This window comes from Carettochelys insculpta, chromosome 29, assembly GCF_033958435.1.
Source record: "Carettochelys insculpta isolate YL-2023 chromosome 29, ASM3395843v1, whole genome shotgun sequence".
NCBI classification, from domain to species: domain Eukaryota; kingdom Metazoa; phylum Chordata; order Testudines; family Carettochelyidae; genus Carettochelys; species Carettochelys insculpta.
In genome coordinates, this window is record NC_134165.1 from 7480316 (window position 1) to 7497954 (window position 17639).

Below are 17639 nucleotides of genomic sequence, written 5' to 3' on the forward strand. Positions count from 1 at the left end.
GCGGGGCCTGACATATAAGAAAGGGTACCACCATCAGCTGCTGGGTCTCAGTCTCATCCATCACACTAAAAATGTTGAAATGTTACTTTTTTATGTACATATATTCACATTTATATAACAATTAATTTAATCAGCATGGATTACATTAGACAAAATGGAGGGGGCCTGCTAATTACAGGGACAAAAAGTGGGGCCCAACATAAAAAGTTTACTCACCCATCATCTAGGGACCAAGACTTAACAGAACAAAACTTGGTTCAAGGTAAGATTCAAATCACCCCTCCTTCCAACAAAATGGCTAGCCACCCTAGGTCAGAATCTCCCACAATATTCAACACGCTGAGTCCCTTTACCTTCATAGGTGAAAGATCACATGGGTCCTTTGTCCCCTCTTTTATAATCCAATTAATTTTTTTAAATACATTCTTCTAAAAGTTCAGTTCCCTTCTGTGAGAAGACATGTCATGGTATATGATGACAAAGATTCATATGGGTTCTTTCTCCACTGTAGATTTTGACATTAAAGATTGATCTGTCCCTGCAGCCTCTGATATGTCCTGATACATATCTGATATATGTATATGATATGTTATGACTGTGATTGTCAATCGCCTAAAGCCGGAAGCATCAGTCTTTCTTTTGCCTGGAAAAGAGCCTGTTTACCTACTCTCCAGACTTATGTGGTTCTGATACATTTTAATTCTTTATTTCTTTCACATTTGTACAGACATCTGGGCATTTGCTGTACATACACCAATCAAAGGTACTAATTATCTGTGTGTTATTGGGTTTTCAATGATTCCCTACATCACAGGTGGCAACTTCCATTTTTTTGGGTGGGCGCTCCACCATGAGACTCCCACCCCCATGCCATTCCTTCCCTCAAGGCCCCTCTCTCTCCTCTTCTTCCTGCCCTTTCCCCCAAAGCCATGTCCCTTCTTCACCTCTCACCCATGCCTCGTACTACCTGTCATCAACGGCTGACTGGTGAGTGCTGAGCACCCACCTTTTCCTTGCCATGCAGTCCCCAGCCCTATAAAGGTTGGCACTTTTGTCCTATATGGCCGTTACTGAGATAAACTGGTGCAGATATTTGAAACTCACTACTAGGTAACAGTGAGCCCCTTCTCCTCTGGCACTGAGATGTTCTTAGGGTCACAAAAGTCCTGTTATCTACCCTCACAGTCTAGAAGTGATGAACAGCTCTTTGGCCCCTATCTTTTGACCTATCTTGGGTGACCCTAACTACCAGTAGCACAGGTCTCAGCCTCGCTGGCATGTGCAAGTCTTCCCACCCTGTCCAGATGAAGTCCCCAAGCTACAGCTTAGGACCAAGCAAGCTCTTGGGCTGCACTGCTGGCTCAGACATGGCCGGTGTAAGCCCTCAGCCACAGGCTCAGCAAGACTCTGGGCACTGCAACCATCACCACAGCCTAGGAGAGTCACGCGTGTCTGTTGCTGATGGCAGGGCACAGCCCATCCTCTGTACCCATCCCCCACTCGTGTGCCCTACGGCAGTCCCAGCCATTTCCACACAACCCAGCCTCCTCCTTCCTGCTTCTTGCCCGCTACGTCTCGCTCATCGTCCGGGCACAAGAAGCCCCCACCTGGAGAAGTAGGCTGGGGGAGGGGGAGGGCGACGGAACATCAGCCCCTTGCTCCATGAACCACTCCTCGGATTTCCAATATGGCGGCCTCTCACCTTCCACGAGCCGCAGACCCTGAGGCCGGCGGCCGATTGACTGACAGTTAACAGCACAGAAATGGGCCAAGGCGAACGCTCTAGGTCACCCGAGGAAACCTCGTCTGGGCCAATCGGATCACTCGAACTGCGAAGCGGCTACGAAACACAAACCAACGGAAGTAGGGAGGATGGCTGTGCTTTCTCCGAGTTTCTCAGAGTCTCACCAATGAGTGAGAAGTGGGGGCGGAACTCGGAAGTACACCCAATAGGATGTTTTATGGGCGGCACGCGACTTCGGCAGTAGCCAATGGATGACGGGCGTGTGACGCCTGCGTAGTCAGCGGAAGGGTGTGCAGTGCGGAGGAGCCGTTGGAGTTGGCAGAAGGTGTAGGGAAGCATGGATCAGGGATACGGTGGTAAGTAAAGCGATCGGCCAGGGCGGTATGAAGTCTGGGTAATGTGGCGAGCGCTAGGGCATTGCGGGTGGACCCTCCGGCTGCTCACCTCGTTCCGCTGACCCTGTTTACTGGGAGAGTGGGGTGCAACCTATCGCCGGACAGTACTAACCCTGCCTACCGTGTGGAATGGCGAGTTTGATTGGCTGTTGGACCCGCCCTTCGGTGAGGGGCCCCGCGAATTGGTGGGGTAGGGAAGGGTGTTGTGGAGGGGTTGGGTTGTTCCCCCTCCCCACGGTGACTGTGGCGCGGGGAGCAGGCAGGGCCCCTGTGGGGGATAGGGAAAGGGGGAAGGGAACGTCTCCCTCTCTCTCCCGGGGTTTGAAATGGAGCGAGTCTCATTTCTGAAGACGACACAAAATGGCGGCCGCTCGCTCGCCCGCCCGCCCCTCGCTGCGTGTGCGCGGCTCCGCGGCCTCTGTTCCCTGCGCGGTCCTCTCTCTGTTTGATGTTCCATGGGAACCTGCAGCCGCTTGTTCTCTCCAGTGCGGCCCTACGTGCTGCGCGGCCGCGGCCCCTCAGCCTTCGTAGGGCTGTTTACGGGAGTATTCCCCGCCCACCCCGTAGCTCGGGCCTGGCTCAAGAGCGCCACCCTTTCCGTAGAGACATCCCGACAGCCACCCCCTGCCCCCGTGCCCCAGCGCAGTTCTTTGGCTCGCTCCCCACCTATACGCGCTACTCTTGCTTCACCCCAGCAATGAGCGCTGCGGCTCTTCCCTTCGACCTTCTGCCTAGCCTCAGGCTCCCCTCCCATAGCCATGTAATAGCTTCCTGTTCTGTGGAGAAGAACGTCTGGGGTGGTTGAAGTTGAGGGTGGTGGTGTTTCAAGCTTAGGGTTTGTCATACCTACTCCCGGCTGTGAAAAGAAGATGCTGGTAACGAGGAGGGAGCACAATGCCAAGAGCTCTAGCCCTGACAAGGAAATTCTTTCGGTTTGCGATGGTGTTGGGTCTCAGCTGTGTACCAGCATTTGCATGTTCTGAGATCTTGCCACTTAGTCCCCCTAGTGACAGAATATGCTTAATGGAACTCTAGCGAATTTTCTTCAGTGATAATTTTGCTGCCAGGATCTTCAGGTGATATAGTTTAATGTGTATTTATTTGAGTGTATGTGCAAGCTAACACTTTCCCTTTGTTAGTACAAAAACAAATCTCTGTGTATGCAGTAGAGGGTGGATGGGTGAAATTCAAAAAGAAGGTAGTTAAAACTGAGATAATACCTTTTTTGTTTTAGTCCAAAGACTACCACTTTATTGATATTAGTGTACCTTGCTATGTGTCTACTTTGATGTTAGGACAATGGTAAGTAGCTGTGAAGCATAGTCACGTCTCACCATGATGGTAGATGTCAGCAGTTGACCTGTATATTCTTACCTAATATGTGTGTTTAAAAAAAAAAAAGAGAGAGAGAGAAATAAAACGTGCCCTGTGCCCTAACATTAGAATGTCTTATTTTAAGTTTCTTCTTAAACCACTGAATGTATCACAGCCTATCTTGAATTATCTTTTTGTGCCATTACGTTTTGCCACAGCACTGGGCCAAATTGTTAAAACTATACATATCAAGTTCCTTAAACTTCACATTATTTTTTAATCCTTGTGCATGTTGTCACCCGTTGTCTTCTCCTGATTCAGTGTCAGTTTTCTGTGGTGTTGTCCCCAATACCTGGATTGAAATGCAGCTGAGTATGGGATAGTTCAGAATGCTTCCTTGTGGGGGAAAAAATGTTGATTTTCTTTTAATAGCTGCAAAGTTCTTAGTGGAGACCATTTTCATTAGTAGATGGCAAAGAATGTATCACAAGCAGACTGCAGTTGACTTTGCACACTGTTCCATTGATAAAACGAAAGATGATGAATATGATTTGTAGTTTGTGAATAAATTGTTTCATATGAAACAGGGAGGTTGCATCTGAGAAATAGCTTTGTCACAGACTCCTGGATTCAAGAATGGAAGGGGTCACTGCCTCCTGCATAACACGGGTCACAGAACTTCCCTGAAATAGTTCTTAGAGCAGATCTTTTTTTTAAAGAAACATACAACTTTGATTTCAAAATGGGCAGCGATGGAGAATCCACCACAACACTTTGTGAATTGTTCCAGTGATTAATCACCCTCACTGTTAAAAATTTGGAAATAAAGATCAGAGGGGTAGTCGAGTTAGTCTGTATTGTCAGAAACGACAAGAAGTCCTGTGTCACCTTATAGACTAACAGATATTTTGGAGCATAAGCTTTTGTGGGCAAAAATCTGCTTTGTCAGAGGCATGATTGGGAGGGTTTAGAGAGGTAGTCTCAGTCAAGGGGAGGGCCAGAGTTGACAAGGTCTGTTCAGTCACGGAGAACGTGGCACATTATCAGCAGTTAATGTGGAGTTGTGAACATCAAGAGCGGAGAAACTACTTTTCTAGTGGGCCAGCCGCTCCCAGTCTCTGTTCAATCCTTGGTTGATGGTGTCAACTTTTGTATTCCGAAATAACGCTCACCACGTAGCCATAGCCTTCAAGCAGGAAAACTTATTAATTTGCTGGGAGCCCTCATCCTTTCCTGGAAATGGTCACCTCCCCATGTATGTTCTCAGCTGCACTTCCTGGCAACACAGAACAGTATATGGGGTGGGCAGCTGAATCTCCTCAGCTAGCCCAGGGCTCAGGTTCCTACAGGTACTCACCAGATGGGTGGAGAGGCGGGTTGGACAGGGCTAGTTTTCAGGACTTCCTGCAAGGAGATTTAGGACCTTGTTGTGTGCCTTCTCTTCTGGCAATGCAGGTGCTTGCCTGAGTCCTAGTCTCTTTCCTCCTTCCATGCTAGGTGGCCAGACATGGAGAGGGGAGAAAGCCCTATGTAGGTATCTGCTCCACTATTCACAGATATGCAGGACTCTAGCCATATGGATGTTAACACTGCAAACAAGTAACCCCCTAATCTCTCTAAGATAAATAGTAAGCTCTTAAAGTGGTCAAATTGGAGTGTCAACATCTCGCTTCTGACTCTTGGAAAGTTGTCTGTCCGTAAAATGGGTATGTTTATCTTTTCGTAAGGTAAGTAATATAAAGTTTTCATTATTTTTACCATGGGGAGGGAATGTTTCTCTTTAGTTGAGTTTGATTATACTCTATTTGTCATTTCCACATAGAAAAACAGATTTTCAGTAAATTTCGTGGTTTAATACTAGAAAGGAGTGGAGAGACCATTCTGTAGCAGACACTTGGCATCCTGCGTCAGGAAAAGTATCCTGTTTACTTCAGACCATTTCTCCAATTTATCTAGATCATTCTGAATTATGACCCTATCCTCCAAGGTAGTTGCAACCCCTCCCAGCTTGGTATCATCTGCAAACTTAATAAGCGTACTTTCTATGCCAATATCCAAATCATTAATGAAGATACTGAACAGAACTGGTCCCAAAACAGACCCCTGCAGAACCCCACTTGTTATGCTTTTCCAACAGGATTGAGCACCATTAACAACTACTCTCTGGGTACGATTAGCCAGCCAGTTATGCACCCACCTTATTGCAGCCCCATTTAAGTTGGACTTGCCTAGTTTGTCGATAAGAATATTATGCGGGACCGTATCAAATGCCTTACTAAAGTCTAGCTATACCACATCCACTGCTTCTCCCCTATCTACGAGTCTCGTTATCGTGTCAAAAAAAGCTGTCAGGTTGGTTTGACATGATTTGTTTTTTACAAAACCATGCTGGCTGTTCCCTATCACTTTACCACCTTCCAAGTGCTTGCAGATGACTTCTTTAACTACCTGCTCCATTACCTTTCCTGGCACAGAAGTTAAGCTGACTGGCCTGTAATTTCCTGGGTTGTTCTTATTCCCCTTTTTGTAGATGGGCACTATATTTGCCCTCTTCCAGTCTTCTGGAATCTCTCCTGTCTCCCGTGACTTTCCAAAAATGAGAGCTAACAGCTCAGCTACCTCTTCTATCAGCTCCTTGAGGATTCTAGGATGCATTTCATCAGGCCCTGGTGACAGGATGAAGTTTAATAAAGATAAATGTAAGGTGCTGCACTTAGGAAGGAATAATCTGTTTCACACATACAGAATGGGAAAAGGCTGTCTAGGAAGGAGTACAGCAGAAAGGGACCTAGGGGTTCTAGTAGATCACAAGTTAAATATGAGTCAACAGTGTGATGCTGTTGCAAAAAAAGCAAACATGATTCTGGGATGCATTAGCAGGTGTGTTGTGAACAAGACACGAGAAATCATTCTACCGCTCTACTCTGCGCTGGTTAGGCCTCAGCTGGAATATTGTGTCCAGTTCTGGGCACCCCAATTCAAGAAAGATGTGGAGAAATTAGAGAAGGTCCAGAGAAGAGCAACTAGAATGATAAAAGGCCTGGAGAACATGACTTATGAAGAAAGGCTGAAAGAATTGGGCTTGTTTAGCTTGGAAAAAAGAAGATTGAGGGGGGACACGATAGCGGTTTTCAGATATCTTAAAGGGTGTCATAAGGAGGAGGGAGAAAACTTGTTTTTCTTGGCCTCTGAGGAGAGAACAAGAGGCAATGGACTTAAACTGCAGCAAGGGAAGTTTAGGTTGGACATTAGGAAAAAGTTCCTAACTGTCAGGGTGGTCAAGTACTGGAATAAGTTGCCAAGGGAGGTTGTGGAATCTCCCTCGCTGGAGATATTTAAGAACAGATTAGATAGATGTCTATCAGGGATGGTGTAGATAGTGGTCGGTCCTGCCGTCGGGGCAGGGGACTGGACTCGATGGCCTCTCGAGGCCCCTTCCGGTCCTAGTGTTCTATGATTCTATGACTTGCAGATATCTAATTTTTCCAAATGGTTTTTAACTTGTTCTTTTTTTAATTCAAAAACTAACTCTACCCCTCTTCCACCAGCATTCACTATGTCAGGCATTCCTTCAGACTTCTCTGTGAAGACCAAAACAAAGAAGTCATTAAGCATCTCTGCCATTTCCAAGTTCCCTGTTACTGTTTCTCCCTCCTCACTGAGCAATGGCCCTACCCTGTCCTTGGTCTTCCTCTTGTTTCTAATATATTTGTAAAGGGCCTTCTTGTTACCCTTTATGCCTGTAGCTAGTTGGAGCTCATTTTGTGCCTTAACCTTTCTAATTTTACTCCTGCATTCCTGTGTTATTTGCCTATGTTCATTCTTTGTAATTTGTCCTAGTTTCCATTTTTTATAGGATTCCTTTTTTAGTTTGAGATCATTCAGGATCTCCTTGTTAAGCCAAGGCGGTCTTTGCCCATATTTACTATTTTTCCTACATAGGGGAATAGCTTGGTTTTGGGCCCTTAATAACGTCTCTTTGGAAAACTGCCAACTCTCCTCAGTTGTTTTTCCCCTCAGTTTTTCCTCCCATGGGATCTTACCTACCAGCTCTCTCAGTTTACCAAAATCTGCCTTCCTGAAATCCATCATCTCTATTTTGCTATTTTCCCTCCTACCAGTCCTTAGAATTGTGAATTCTATGATTTCATGATCACTTTCACCCAAGCAGCCTCCCACATTCAAATTCTCGACCAAGTCCTCCTTATTTGTTAAAATCAAATCCAGAACAGTTTCTCCCTGGTGGCTTTTTCAACTTTTTGGAATAAAAAATTGTCTCCAATGCAGTCTAAGAACTTACTGGATAATCTGTGCCCTGCTGTATTAGTGTCCCAGCATATATCTGGATAGATAAAGTCCCCCATTACCACCAAATCCTGGGCTCTGGATGATTTTGTTAGTTGCTTAAAAAAAGCATCATCAGCCTCTTCCACCTGGTTAAGTGGCCTGTAGTAGACTCCTAACAGGACATCACCCTTGTTTTTTACCCCTCTTAAACTAACCCACAGACTCTCAACACGTCCATCTCCTATGTCCATCTCCACCTCAGTCCAAGTGTGTACATTTTTTATATATAAGGCAGCACCTGCCCCCTTTTTTCCCTGTCTGTCTTTCCTAACCAGGCTGTAGCCTTCAATACCAACATTCCAATCGTGTATTATCCCACCAAGTTTCTGTGATGCCAATGATACCATAGTTGTATGTATTTATTAGCACTTCCAGTTCTTCCTGCTTATTACCCATACTTCTTGCATTGGTATATAGGCATCTTAGATATTGATTTGAACTTCCCCCCAGTTTTTTCCTGGCCCTCTTTTTACTCTTTTTTTTTTTTTTTGATAGTATATAGACTAGCACGGTTCCCTCTCTGTTACTATTTGTTCTTACTAAGTCATTAATAAATGTGTTAGTGCTTAGTCTTCTGATTTCACTGTTCTGTGGATTGCTGGTGTTCTGTGAACAACTTGCAGGTGTGCCTAGGGTTACCGTGTTTGAAATCTCAAAAAAGAGGACACCCCGAGAGGCTGTGTATCTGTATCTACCACCTCACATTTTATTAATGTATGTAATTCTAGGTGTGCCATGAGTATCCAACACTTTTGTGATATCATATACTGATAATGTATAGTTTGTGTTACTAAGTCCAGATACAATGTTACTACTTTATCACGTGGGATTAAATTACTTCATTTTGTTTTTGCTATATATGTTGCCGTTTGTGGGGGGTTTTTTTTGGGGGGGGGAGTCTAACAGTTTTCTTGGTAGGGGGAGAGAATTTTCATAGGTGTTCCTCATAAAAACATAATTGTTTGGTGTTCCGTTGTCTCAAAAGATTTAAGAAACGTTGTACTAGGCAGGTGCTTTCAAACCTGGTGCTGAACTGTTAATTGTTGCCTTCTTAAATCGGTTTTAATATGGGTTAGAAAATGCTTATTAGTTCTTTGTGTAATCTGGATTTATCCAGTGATATAAGTAGAATGTTAGATTCACAGTGTCTGTAAGGAATGCCTTGTTAGAGTTTGTCAAGACATTTAGGTGCATACTAGTTTGTGTCTAATAGAACTCATTACAACTTTCATTTTTAATTTGGTGGTTTGGTATGGTTCCAGTATGTAGTCTAGCCATTGTTATGTGCTAGGCCAATAGCCTCTGCAAACTATAACTGTGTCAAAGCTGAGGACGATTGCAGGGTTTATTGTAGAGCTACTTACGCCTGTTCGGGTGTTCCGTGTTCTGCATATGCTATTAACCAAGCTTTTATTTGACATTTGTATTAAACCTATGCTGGAGATTTTTAATGCGCAAGCCAATTGGCTATGTATTACATCGCGGTGAGCAAACTTTTTATGTTGGGCCCCACTTTGCATGGCCCCCTCCGCCTGTCTGATATAATCAAAATGGAGTGAAATTTGGGTTATATTCATATGAAGAAAACCCTCCTTTCTGCTATCAGTATTGAGAATGTAAATACTTTATTTAAAGTAGTATATAAATGTGAATACGCACACATGAAAACAGTAACCTACTTCAATATTTTTAATAAGATGGATGAGCCTGAGTTCCAGCAGCTAATTGTGCTGCGCCCTCCCCTCGTATTACAGCATTGTAGTCCTGTGACTAGGTGCTATGCCTGGGACTGCAGACTTGAGGTCCTTTTTTGTCTCTGTTAACCTGATGTGTGCATAGGCAAGTCACTTTCTTCTCGGGGGCTCTGTTTCTGCTTCCAATTTTTGTCTGACAGTCTTAATAGAGACAGTGCATAGAAGAACAGGGATTGATTTGATTTGAGCTCTCCAAGTTTTACAATATTTGCTCTTTTTTTTTCTCTTTTATATTTTCTTTCTTGTAACAGGATTAGTTTGTTTGCTAAAGCGATGGACTTAGAAACACAGACTCCTAGTTTTTTATGTATCTGAGTACTATACTGTATATAGGTTTCAAGTTTTATTAAGAATATATTTTTGTATTTTGATAGGATTTAAACCTTCCATGCAGTGTCCCATGAGCAGCCTAATTCTAATGTGTTTTTTTTTTTAACTAACTGCTAAGTGAACGTATCTAAACTTGTTCATCTTGAGAGAATTGCTTAAACTGAAGAGAGAAAATTTGGTCATGATTCGTGAAAAATGGTGAAATGTGAACATCAAAACTTGTAGAGAGGACCCATTTTACAAACTTTGACTTTTAACCTTTATAGTTCCTATTTTGCTATAGCAACATAACTAAGAACTACAGAACAACTTAGAGAAATTTACTTTATCTTTTCATATTATAATTGTTTTATTAAAGTAATCTTTGTTAGGCTGCCCTTGTGGGATATATTTTTCTTAAACCTTTTGAGACCATGGAACACCAAACAATAGTACTTTTTATGCGGAACACCTATGAAAATGTTCTTTAAAAAATTGTCAGTACAGAACAAAACCAAACACCCAAACACTAGCATGCAGCAGAAAACAAAATGAAGTAATTTAATCAAGTGTCAACCCACACAGCTCTCTTAGCCTGGGTCAGCTGCTGCACCCACTCCCACCCACCTCTCCCCTCCGAATTTACTCTTGAATTCTCCCTTGCTCTTGCATGCTCTGTCTTGGCCAGACACTCTACCTCCAGCTCACTCCTTCAGCCTCCCAGACACTCCACCCTCAACTTGCTCCACCACCCTACCTCCCACCGCTGACTAGGGATGTAAAATCCCATGTAATTGGTTAACTGGTTAAATGATAAGTTTAACCAGTTAACTGATGAAACAGATTGTGGTGGGATGACTGGGGTGCCCCTGCTCGTGGCATGCTAAGGACCAGGGCTGCTCTGGCCTGGCTGGAACATCCCTGACTGCAGCATCGCTGTGGGTGGCTGGCACTCCAGTGCAGACAGAGCAACGCTCATTTGCAGCATCCCAGCCTGGGAGCGCCCACTTGGCCATAGCAGCTTCAGCTGGGCCAAAGCAGTCCCTGTCCTTAGTGGTCCTGGGCACACTGTGGGCAAGAGTGTTCCAGCTAGGTCGAAGCAGCCCCAATCCCAGTGCATATCCTGGTAATCTGAAATTTCTGTAATTTAACTCCTATATTTAATTTGGTCACTTTTAAGCTTTATAAGTGAAGGCTGCAACTATATTTAAATTCCATATTTGAAATATAAATGTATAGTATATGTGTGCATAAACATCAAAGCAAAAAAGCAGTCCAGTAGCACTTTAAAGACTAACAAAATAATTTACTGGGTTGTGAGCTTTTTTCTTTAAAAAATTATCCATACAGAACAAAACAAAACACCCAAACACTAACATGCATCAGAAAACAAAATGAAGTAATTTAATCAAGTATCAACCCACACAGCTCTCTCAGCCTGGGTCAGCTGCTGCACCCACTCCCACCCACCTCTCCCCTCCGAATTTACTCTTGAATTCTCCCTTGCTCTTCAGACCAGGTCTGATAAATTATTTTGTTAGTCTTTAAACTTCTACTGGACTGCTTTTTTGTTTTGATAGTATATAGACTAACATTACTATCGCTCTGTTACTTTTCTGTGTGCATAATACACGTGTGGGTAAATAACTGGTTGGAGAACTGTTCACAGAGAGTAGTTATCAGTGGTCAGTCAGAGGCCAGTTCTGTTCGGTATCTTCATAAATGATTTAGATAATGGCATAGAGAGTACACTTATCAAGTTTGCAGATGATACCAAGCTGGGAGAGGTTGCAAGTGCTTTTGAGGATAGGGCTAGAATCCAAAGTGATCTGGGCAAACTGGAGAAATGGTCTGAAGAAAATAGTCCAATAAGGACAAATACAAAGTGTACCACTTAGGGAGGAATGATCAGTTTCATTCATACAAAATGGGAAGGGACTCCCTAGGATGGAATACTGCAGAAAAGGGTATATGCCTCATAGTGGAAGACACACGAGGTATGAGTGAACAGCGTGACATTTGCAAAAAACCAAACATAATTCTGGGATACACTAGCAGGAGTGTAGTGAGCAAGACATGAGAAGTCTTTCTTCTGCTCTACTCTGCACAGATTAGGTCTCAGTTTGGAGTACTGTGTCCAGTTCTGGGCACTATATTTCAGGAAAGATGAGGAGAAATTGGAGAGGGTCCAGAGAAGAGCAGCTATAATGATAAAGGTCTAGAAAATATGACACATAAGGGAAGATTAAAAGAATTGGGTTTGTTTAGTTTGGAAATGAGAAGGCTCAGCGGAGACATAATAGCAATTTTCAAGTACCTAAAAAGGTGTTACCAGGAGGAAGGAGATAAGTTATTCTCCTTGGCCTCTGAAAGTAAGACAGGAAGCAATGGTCTTAAATTGCAGCAGTGGAAGTTTAGGTTAGACATTGAAAAATTCTTACTTGTCAGGGTGATTAAGCACTGGAATAAATTGCATATCATGGTTGTAGAATCTTCATCGCTGCCCATGGGCAGCATGTTGGACATCCCTGTTATAGACGATGCTTGGCTCTACTGAGAGGGCAGGGGACTGGATGATCGGTTGAGGTCACTTCCAGTTGTAACATTCTATGATACACACACACGTGCATACGTTTAATATACATGTTTTATACATGTATACATATATGTGCACATTTTATACATGTATATGCATATATATTTGTGTGTGTGTGATGCATACATGAGAAATAATGATTCTGTATGATAACTCAGGTAGTTAACCATAGATTTCCATTGAACAGCTCCTTTTTACTTCTGGATATTTGAGTACAATTAACCACAATATGGTCGTAGTTTTCCAGAAGGATACTTTCACTTTTACATAGTTACATTTTTTTTCAAAGTAGCAGTACTCTTTTGGATACTTTTTTCAATCATGGAAAGAGTAGCAAGTCTTTTAAAAATAACAGAGAGGGAGCCGTGCTAGTCTATATACTATCAAAACAAAAAAGCAGTCGAGTAATTATTTTGCTAGTATTTAAAGTGCTACTTGACTGCTTTTTTGTTTTGAAAGTCTTTTAAAGGTAATTTAATGTGTGTATTTCTGCAGGTTATGGCACCTGGAGCACTGTGGCCACCAACGCTCAAGGTAAGTTTCACAGTTACAATTCTCCACATCAGCTTGTAATGTATTTTTTGAAAAATAACTTTATTCCTTTTCTTTTCTAATGTTCTGTGACTAAAAATGTGATGTCCCTTTGGCTTTTAGCCTCCTATATAATCCCATTGAATAAATGTTGTTAATGTTCAGTTCAGTTTTTCCAAGGATTGCTCATACCTTTTCTGTGGTGTTGTGTGTCCTTCCACCTCCCCATCATACTCCTAGGTTCTTAATATTGAAAGGTCGCTTTTCAGACCAAGCCAGTGATTTAGGAACATATGGACGCTATTCAGTGGGCAGCATAATGTAGTAAAGTGAAACATATGCCCAGGTGTTTGCTATATCAGGGTCCGACTACTTGACTAATTTATAGCCCTCCTCTTGTCCTCAATCTGAATCAAAGAGATATAAGAAAGAGATGTTTTCAAGCATGTTTTGGTCTTATTAAATATTGACTTTTAAGCTTTTTCTCTGGTTTTGCCAATAAGAGTGTCGAAACTGGAGTTCTTAAGAAGTTTCAGGCTTCTGCAGTTGCTTCTGACATAATACCTCTGCTGAGAAACTTGAGAGCTGATTTGTGGCTGTGAAGTAACTCTACACTTTTACATTCCCTCTTTGTGGGTTTTCCTACCTTGAAAGAGTATTAACAGAGCTGGAGCCAGCTGATAATTTTAGATCTTTGGTGGTGAACGTAATCTAAAGATAATGCGCTAAATAATATTTCTATACTTATTGCAGTGGCAACAAAGATTTTCTTTTTGAACCATAAATTGGGAAAAATATTATTTCATGTATTGCCACCTTTCTGTTGAACTATTTCCCTCATAATTCAATTTTCTGTTTAATTCTCCATTACTTGTTATGCTGTCATAAGACAGTACTTCAGAGATCCTTTCTCGTAAGTATGAAAGAAAAAGCTAATTTTTTGTCAGCATTAAAATGAGTGACATTCACAGACCTTTTGTAAACTGAGTATTGTTGAGTTAATCTTTCATTGTTGAAATAATGCTTTTGTTTTTTCGTCCTGTAGGTACCTATGCAGCAAATGCAGCAAATTGGCAAGGTATGTGTTATAAATATGCTATTTTTTGTTTTTTATTTTTACTCGGTTCAACTTCTTGAGTTGGTTACAATATGGAAGCTTGTTCTCCAGTTTGCTCATTTGTACCTTGATCCGACATTCTGCCACATGTGATGAGCCTGGGTAACAAATCTTTCCCCTCAAAAGCTTGAATTATGCTCTTGACATAAAATCACATCTTGATTGTGTTCATTTAATCTGCTTAAGGAGCAGTTCTCCAAATGTGGGTGGGAACTCCACAGTGGGTTAAGAGAAGCTCATTATAATGGGATTGTCAGGGTAAAACTTGCTAGGGCTCAAGATCAAAATCTGAACTTCCCTGCCTGGGGTGGAAGCTGCTGGGTGATGAGGCTCAGGGTTTTGGTTCCCTGCCCATGACGGTGCAGCTCTGGCAGAGTCAGTCTACTCTTCTGGGGTCTTGTAGCAATTATTTTTCTCAGAAGGGTTTGTGGCGCAGTGGAGTTTGAGAACCCCTCTGCTAATGGTGTGTGTTTTTGTTTCCATGATAAATCCTTGAGTTGGGTTTAGAATTAATAATGAGTTTTAGTTGTCTTTTTAAAGTGAAGACTAGGGAGAAAAAAGGAAATTGTGCAATGTGGAGGGCTGTAGATCTCTGGTCAAGTCTGTACAGAAAAATGAGTTTCTCATTTGTGTTCTCATAGAGCCTAGAAGCCTAGACTATTATGCTGGATGCTATACAAGCACAGAACAAAAAGATGGTGTGTGCCCCAAACAGTTTGCAGTCTGAGTATAAGACAGGAGACAACAGATTGCTAAGAGCTGGGGCAGTACGAGGAAATGGCAGTATTGGTCCTGTGTCATCAATGTGCCAGTGGCCTTTGTTGTCAGATTTATTGTGGGCATAATAGAATGGAGGGGGTTTTGAGGAGGTATCTTGATGTTGATTGGGCAGCCCTTAACTAGAGCCCTAAGATTGGTATAGTAAAAGATATTGCAGGTCAGAAGTAGTGGTGGAAGAGCTGTGAAAGGAAGTTTTTGCTTTTTAGTACAGGGTTCAGAAACGCATTTTCTCCAGCATGGCCCTGGCTTGATACGTCTTTGCATTGTTTGTAGCTGTCAGCTTATGTGTTTGACAAGAACTTTATATTGTCGTTCACATCTCAAATTCTGAGTTGCTAGGTTTGCATGAATTGTATCCAGTGTTGCATAAGTAGAGCAGTGACCCCACAATCCAGGTCCAGCCATTATATTGCTATAAGGCAGCTTATTTTGTCAGAACTAGAATTGACTCATGAGACAAATTTTCTGCTTATTTTCTTAACACAGGGATATTAATATGTTAATATTGTGTTTGTTCTTGTGTGGGTGTTGCATAGGCATCTCAGATTTTAGTACAAGTTGAACCTCTCTAGTCTGGTACTGTCGAGATCTGACCGGTGCTGAATGAGAGCATTTGCCGGACCACAAGAAGTCAATATTGTCCAACGCATTACTAACACTTCCCATGCCTACTGGGCTGTTTGTTAGACATTTAGGGGAAAATTAGAGCTAAATAGCAGCACAGAACACTGGGAGTCAGAACAGGTGGCTGCAAACAATCTTTATGGGACTAGAGGAAACTTGTCTACACCCCTAAAATCATGTCAGATTGCAGATGTTGCTGAGCAAGAGAATGCCAAACTAGAGACACTGAGTTGCTATAGCTTCACGGAGCCATGCTACGTGGCAGAGTATTTTACTGTGGGTGGTTGCTGAGCACTGTTATAACAGCAGATCTTTATGGTAGTTCAAAATCTCTCTCATCAGTTAAAACTAGGCTGAATCAAGTACTGGAATAATCCCACAGTGGCTCGTGATATTGGCTGTTTGTAACTTATGTTTTCTATCTCTGATTTCTGTAGTTTTAGGAAAACTGGATTTTCCTTTATGGAGACCCTGACCATGCCTTTTGTAATTTAAAAGTTTTAATCAAATAGTAAAGATCAGCTGCAACCTTGACTGGAAGAGTCCATTAGACTCCAGACTCCTTCCATGAGCCTACATGTCTTTGATTGTGTATTCCCTTTTACTTTCTTTTTCTGCAAGGCTATGAAAGCTATGACTATTATGGCACCCAGACAACCGGCTCTACTACAGCTGCGTCATATAACTATGCTGCAGCAGCTGCAGCAGCTGCTGCTGCTGCTGCTACCACCAATACATGGGAGACTCCCAAAACTACTGACATGAGCATGACTGCTGATGTCAATGCCACTCTGCCAGTTGCAACTTACAGTACAGAAACTGTGGCAAGTGAGAACTCTGACTCCATCATAGCGAAAATAAACCAGCGTCTGGATATGCTGTCAAAGGAAGGCAGTGGCGGAGGTGGGGAAGGAATGGAAGACCAAGAAAGGTGACCTTTCATTTCTCTTACTTTTCATAGGGATTGTTAAATTTTAAATCGCTGTAATTTCAAATCAGATGGGAAACCTTTTACAAGAGAGGGGACGGTCAGTATTAGTTCCTCAAACAGGCATGTTAGTACAAAATGAAGCCCTGATCTCCCAGCTCCAAATTGTTTTTAACCTCTAATCAGCATAATGATACATTGTCAGAACTGGTTTCTCTGTTCACACTTACACAGATAGTTACTTATATTAATGCTGAGATGTTTAATCGGAACCTATATTTTTCTTACCTTTTCTAATAATGTGTTGTGATCTAAACCACTTGTACTGCTAGACTAGTCAGTATGAAGAAGAAGAATACCAGGTTCATAAACCCAGTCAGTTGTATAGTTACAGAGAGGAAGCTGTGCTAGTCTATACACTATCAAAACAAAAAACAGTCAAGTAGCACTTTAAAGACTAGCAAAATGGTTTATTAGGTGAGCTTTCGTGGGACAGACCCACTTCTTCAGACCATAGCCAGACCAGAACAGACTCAATATTTAAGGCACAGACAACCAAAAACAGTAAGCAAGGAGGACAAATCAGAAAAAGATAATCAAGGTGAGCAAATCAGAAAAAGATAATCAAGGTAAGTCATTATAGGGGCTCGTCTGCATACTTGGCTCAATCTAATTCTTGACCTTCCCCCCCCGCCCCACTCTCTGATTTGCTCACCTTGATTATCTTTTTCTGATTTGTCCTCCTTGCTTACTGTTTTTGGTTCTGTGTGCCTTAAATATTGAGTCTGTTCTGGTCTGGCTATGGTCTGAAGAAGTGTGTCTGTCCCACAAAAGTTCACCTAATAAACCATTTTGCCAGTCAGTTGTAGTAGAGAAGAAATGAAATATATAACATTTCTGTGGCATTACCTGTCATTTTGTCAGCCAAGATGCTGACAGATTTGTTTTAATTCCATACCCAGAGGTAGAAACAAGCGTTTTCTCTTCTGGATTCCTTATTGTTGCCTTGCTGCTATGCTAGTAATGTTGCATATACATTGGAACTCCCTGCCCCCTCCCCATGTACTGCCTCTACTGTTTCTCAGTTCTTCTTGGGGCTTTTACTTCAAGTAGGTAATTTTGGCTCTTTCCTCCCTCTGTATCCATTTAATTTTCCAGTTAATTCCTATTTCTGCAGCTGAGTACAGTGCCAGGCTTCTT

At 42.4% G+C, this 17639-nt stretch overlaps 1 protein-coding gene across 3 annotated transcripts in view; it reads left to right on the top strand.

The window, feature by feature from the left end:
- Window positions 1–2013: 2013 nt before the first annotated feature.
- Window positions 2014–17639, top strand: part of AKAP8 (A-kinase anchoring protein 8) — a 41804-nt gene continuing 26178 nt past the window's right edge. For 2 of the 3 annotated variants that reach the window (XM_074980076.1, XM_074980077.1), the window contains exons 1-4: window positions 2015–2100; window positions 12955–12993; window positions 14036–14068; window positions 16133–16442. In XM_074980076.1, the coding sequence (XP_074836177.1) occupies window positions 2082–2100; window positions 12955–12993; window positions 14036–14068; window positions 16133–16442 (401 nt within the window). In that variant the 5' untranslated portion in view covers window positions 2015–2081. Of the gene's footprint in view, window positions 2101–12954; window positions 12994–14035; window positions 14069–16132; window positions 16443–17639 lie in introns of all 3 variants that reach the window. The other variant, XR_012642798.1, reaches the window with a different exon arrangement.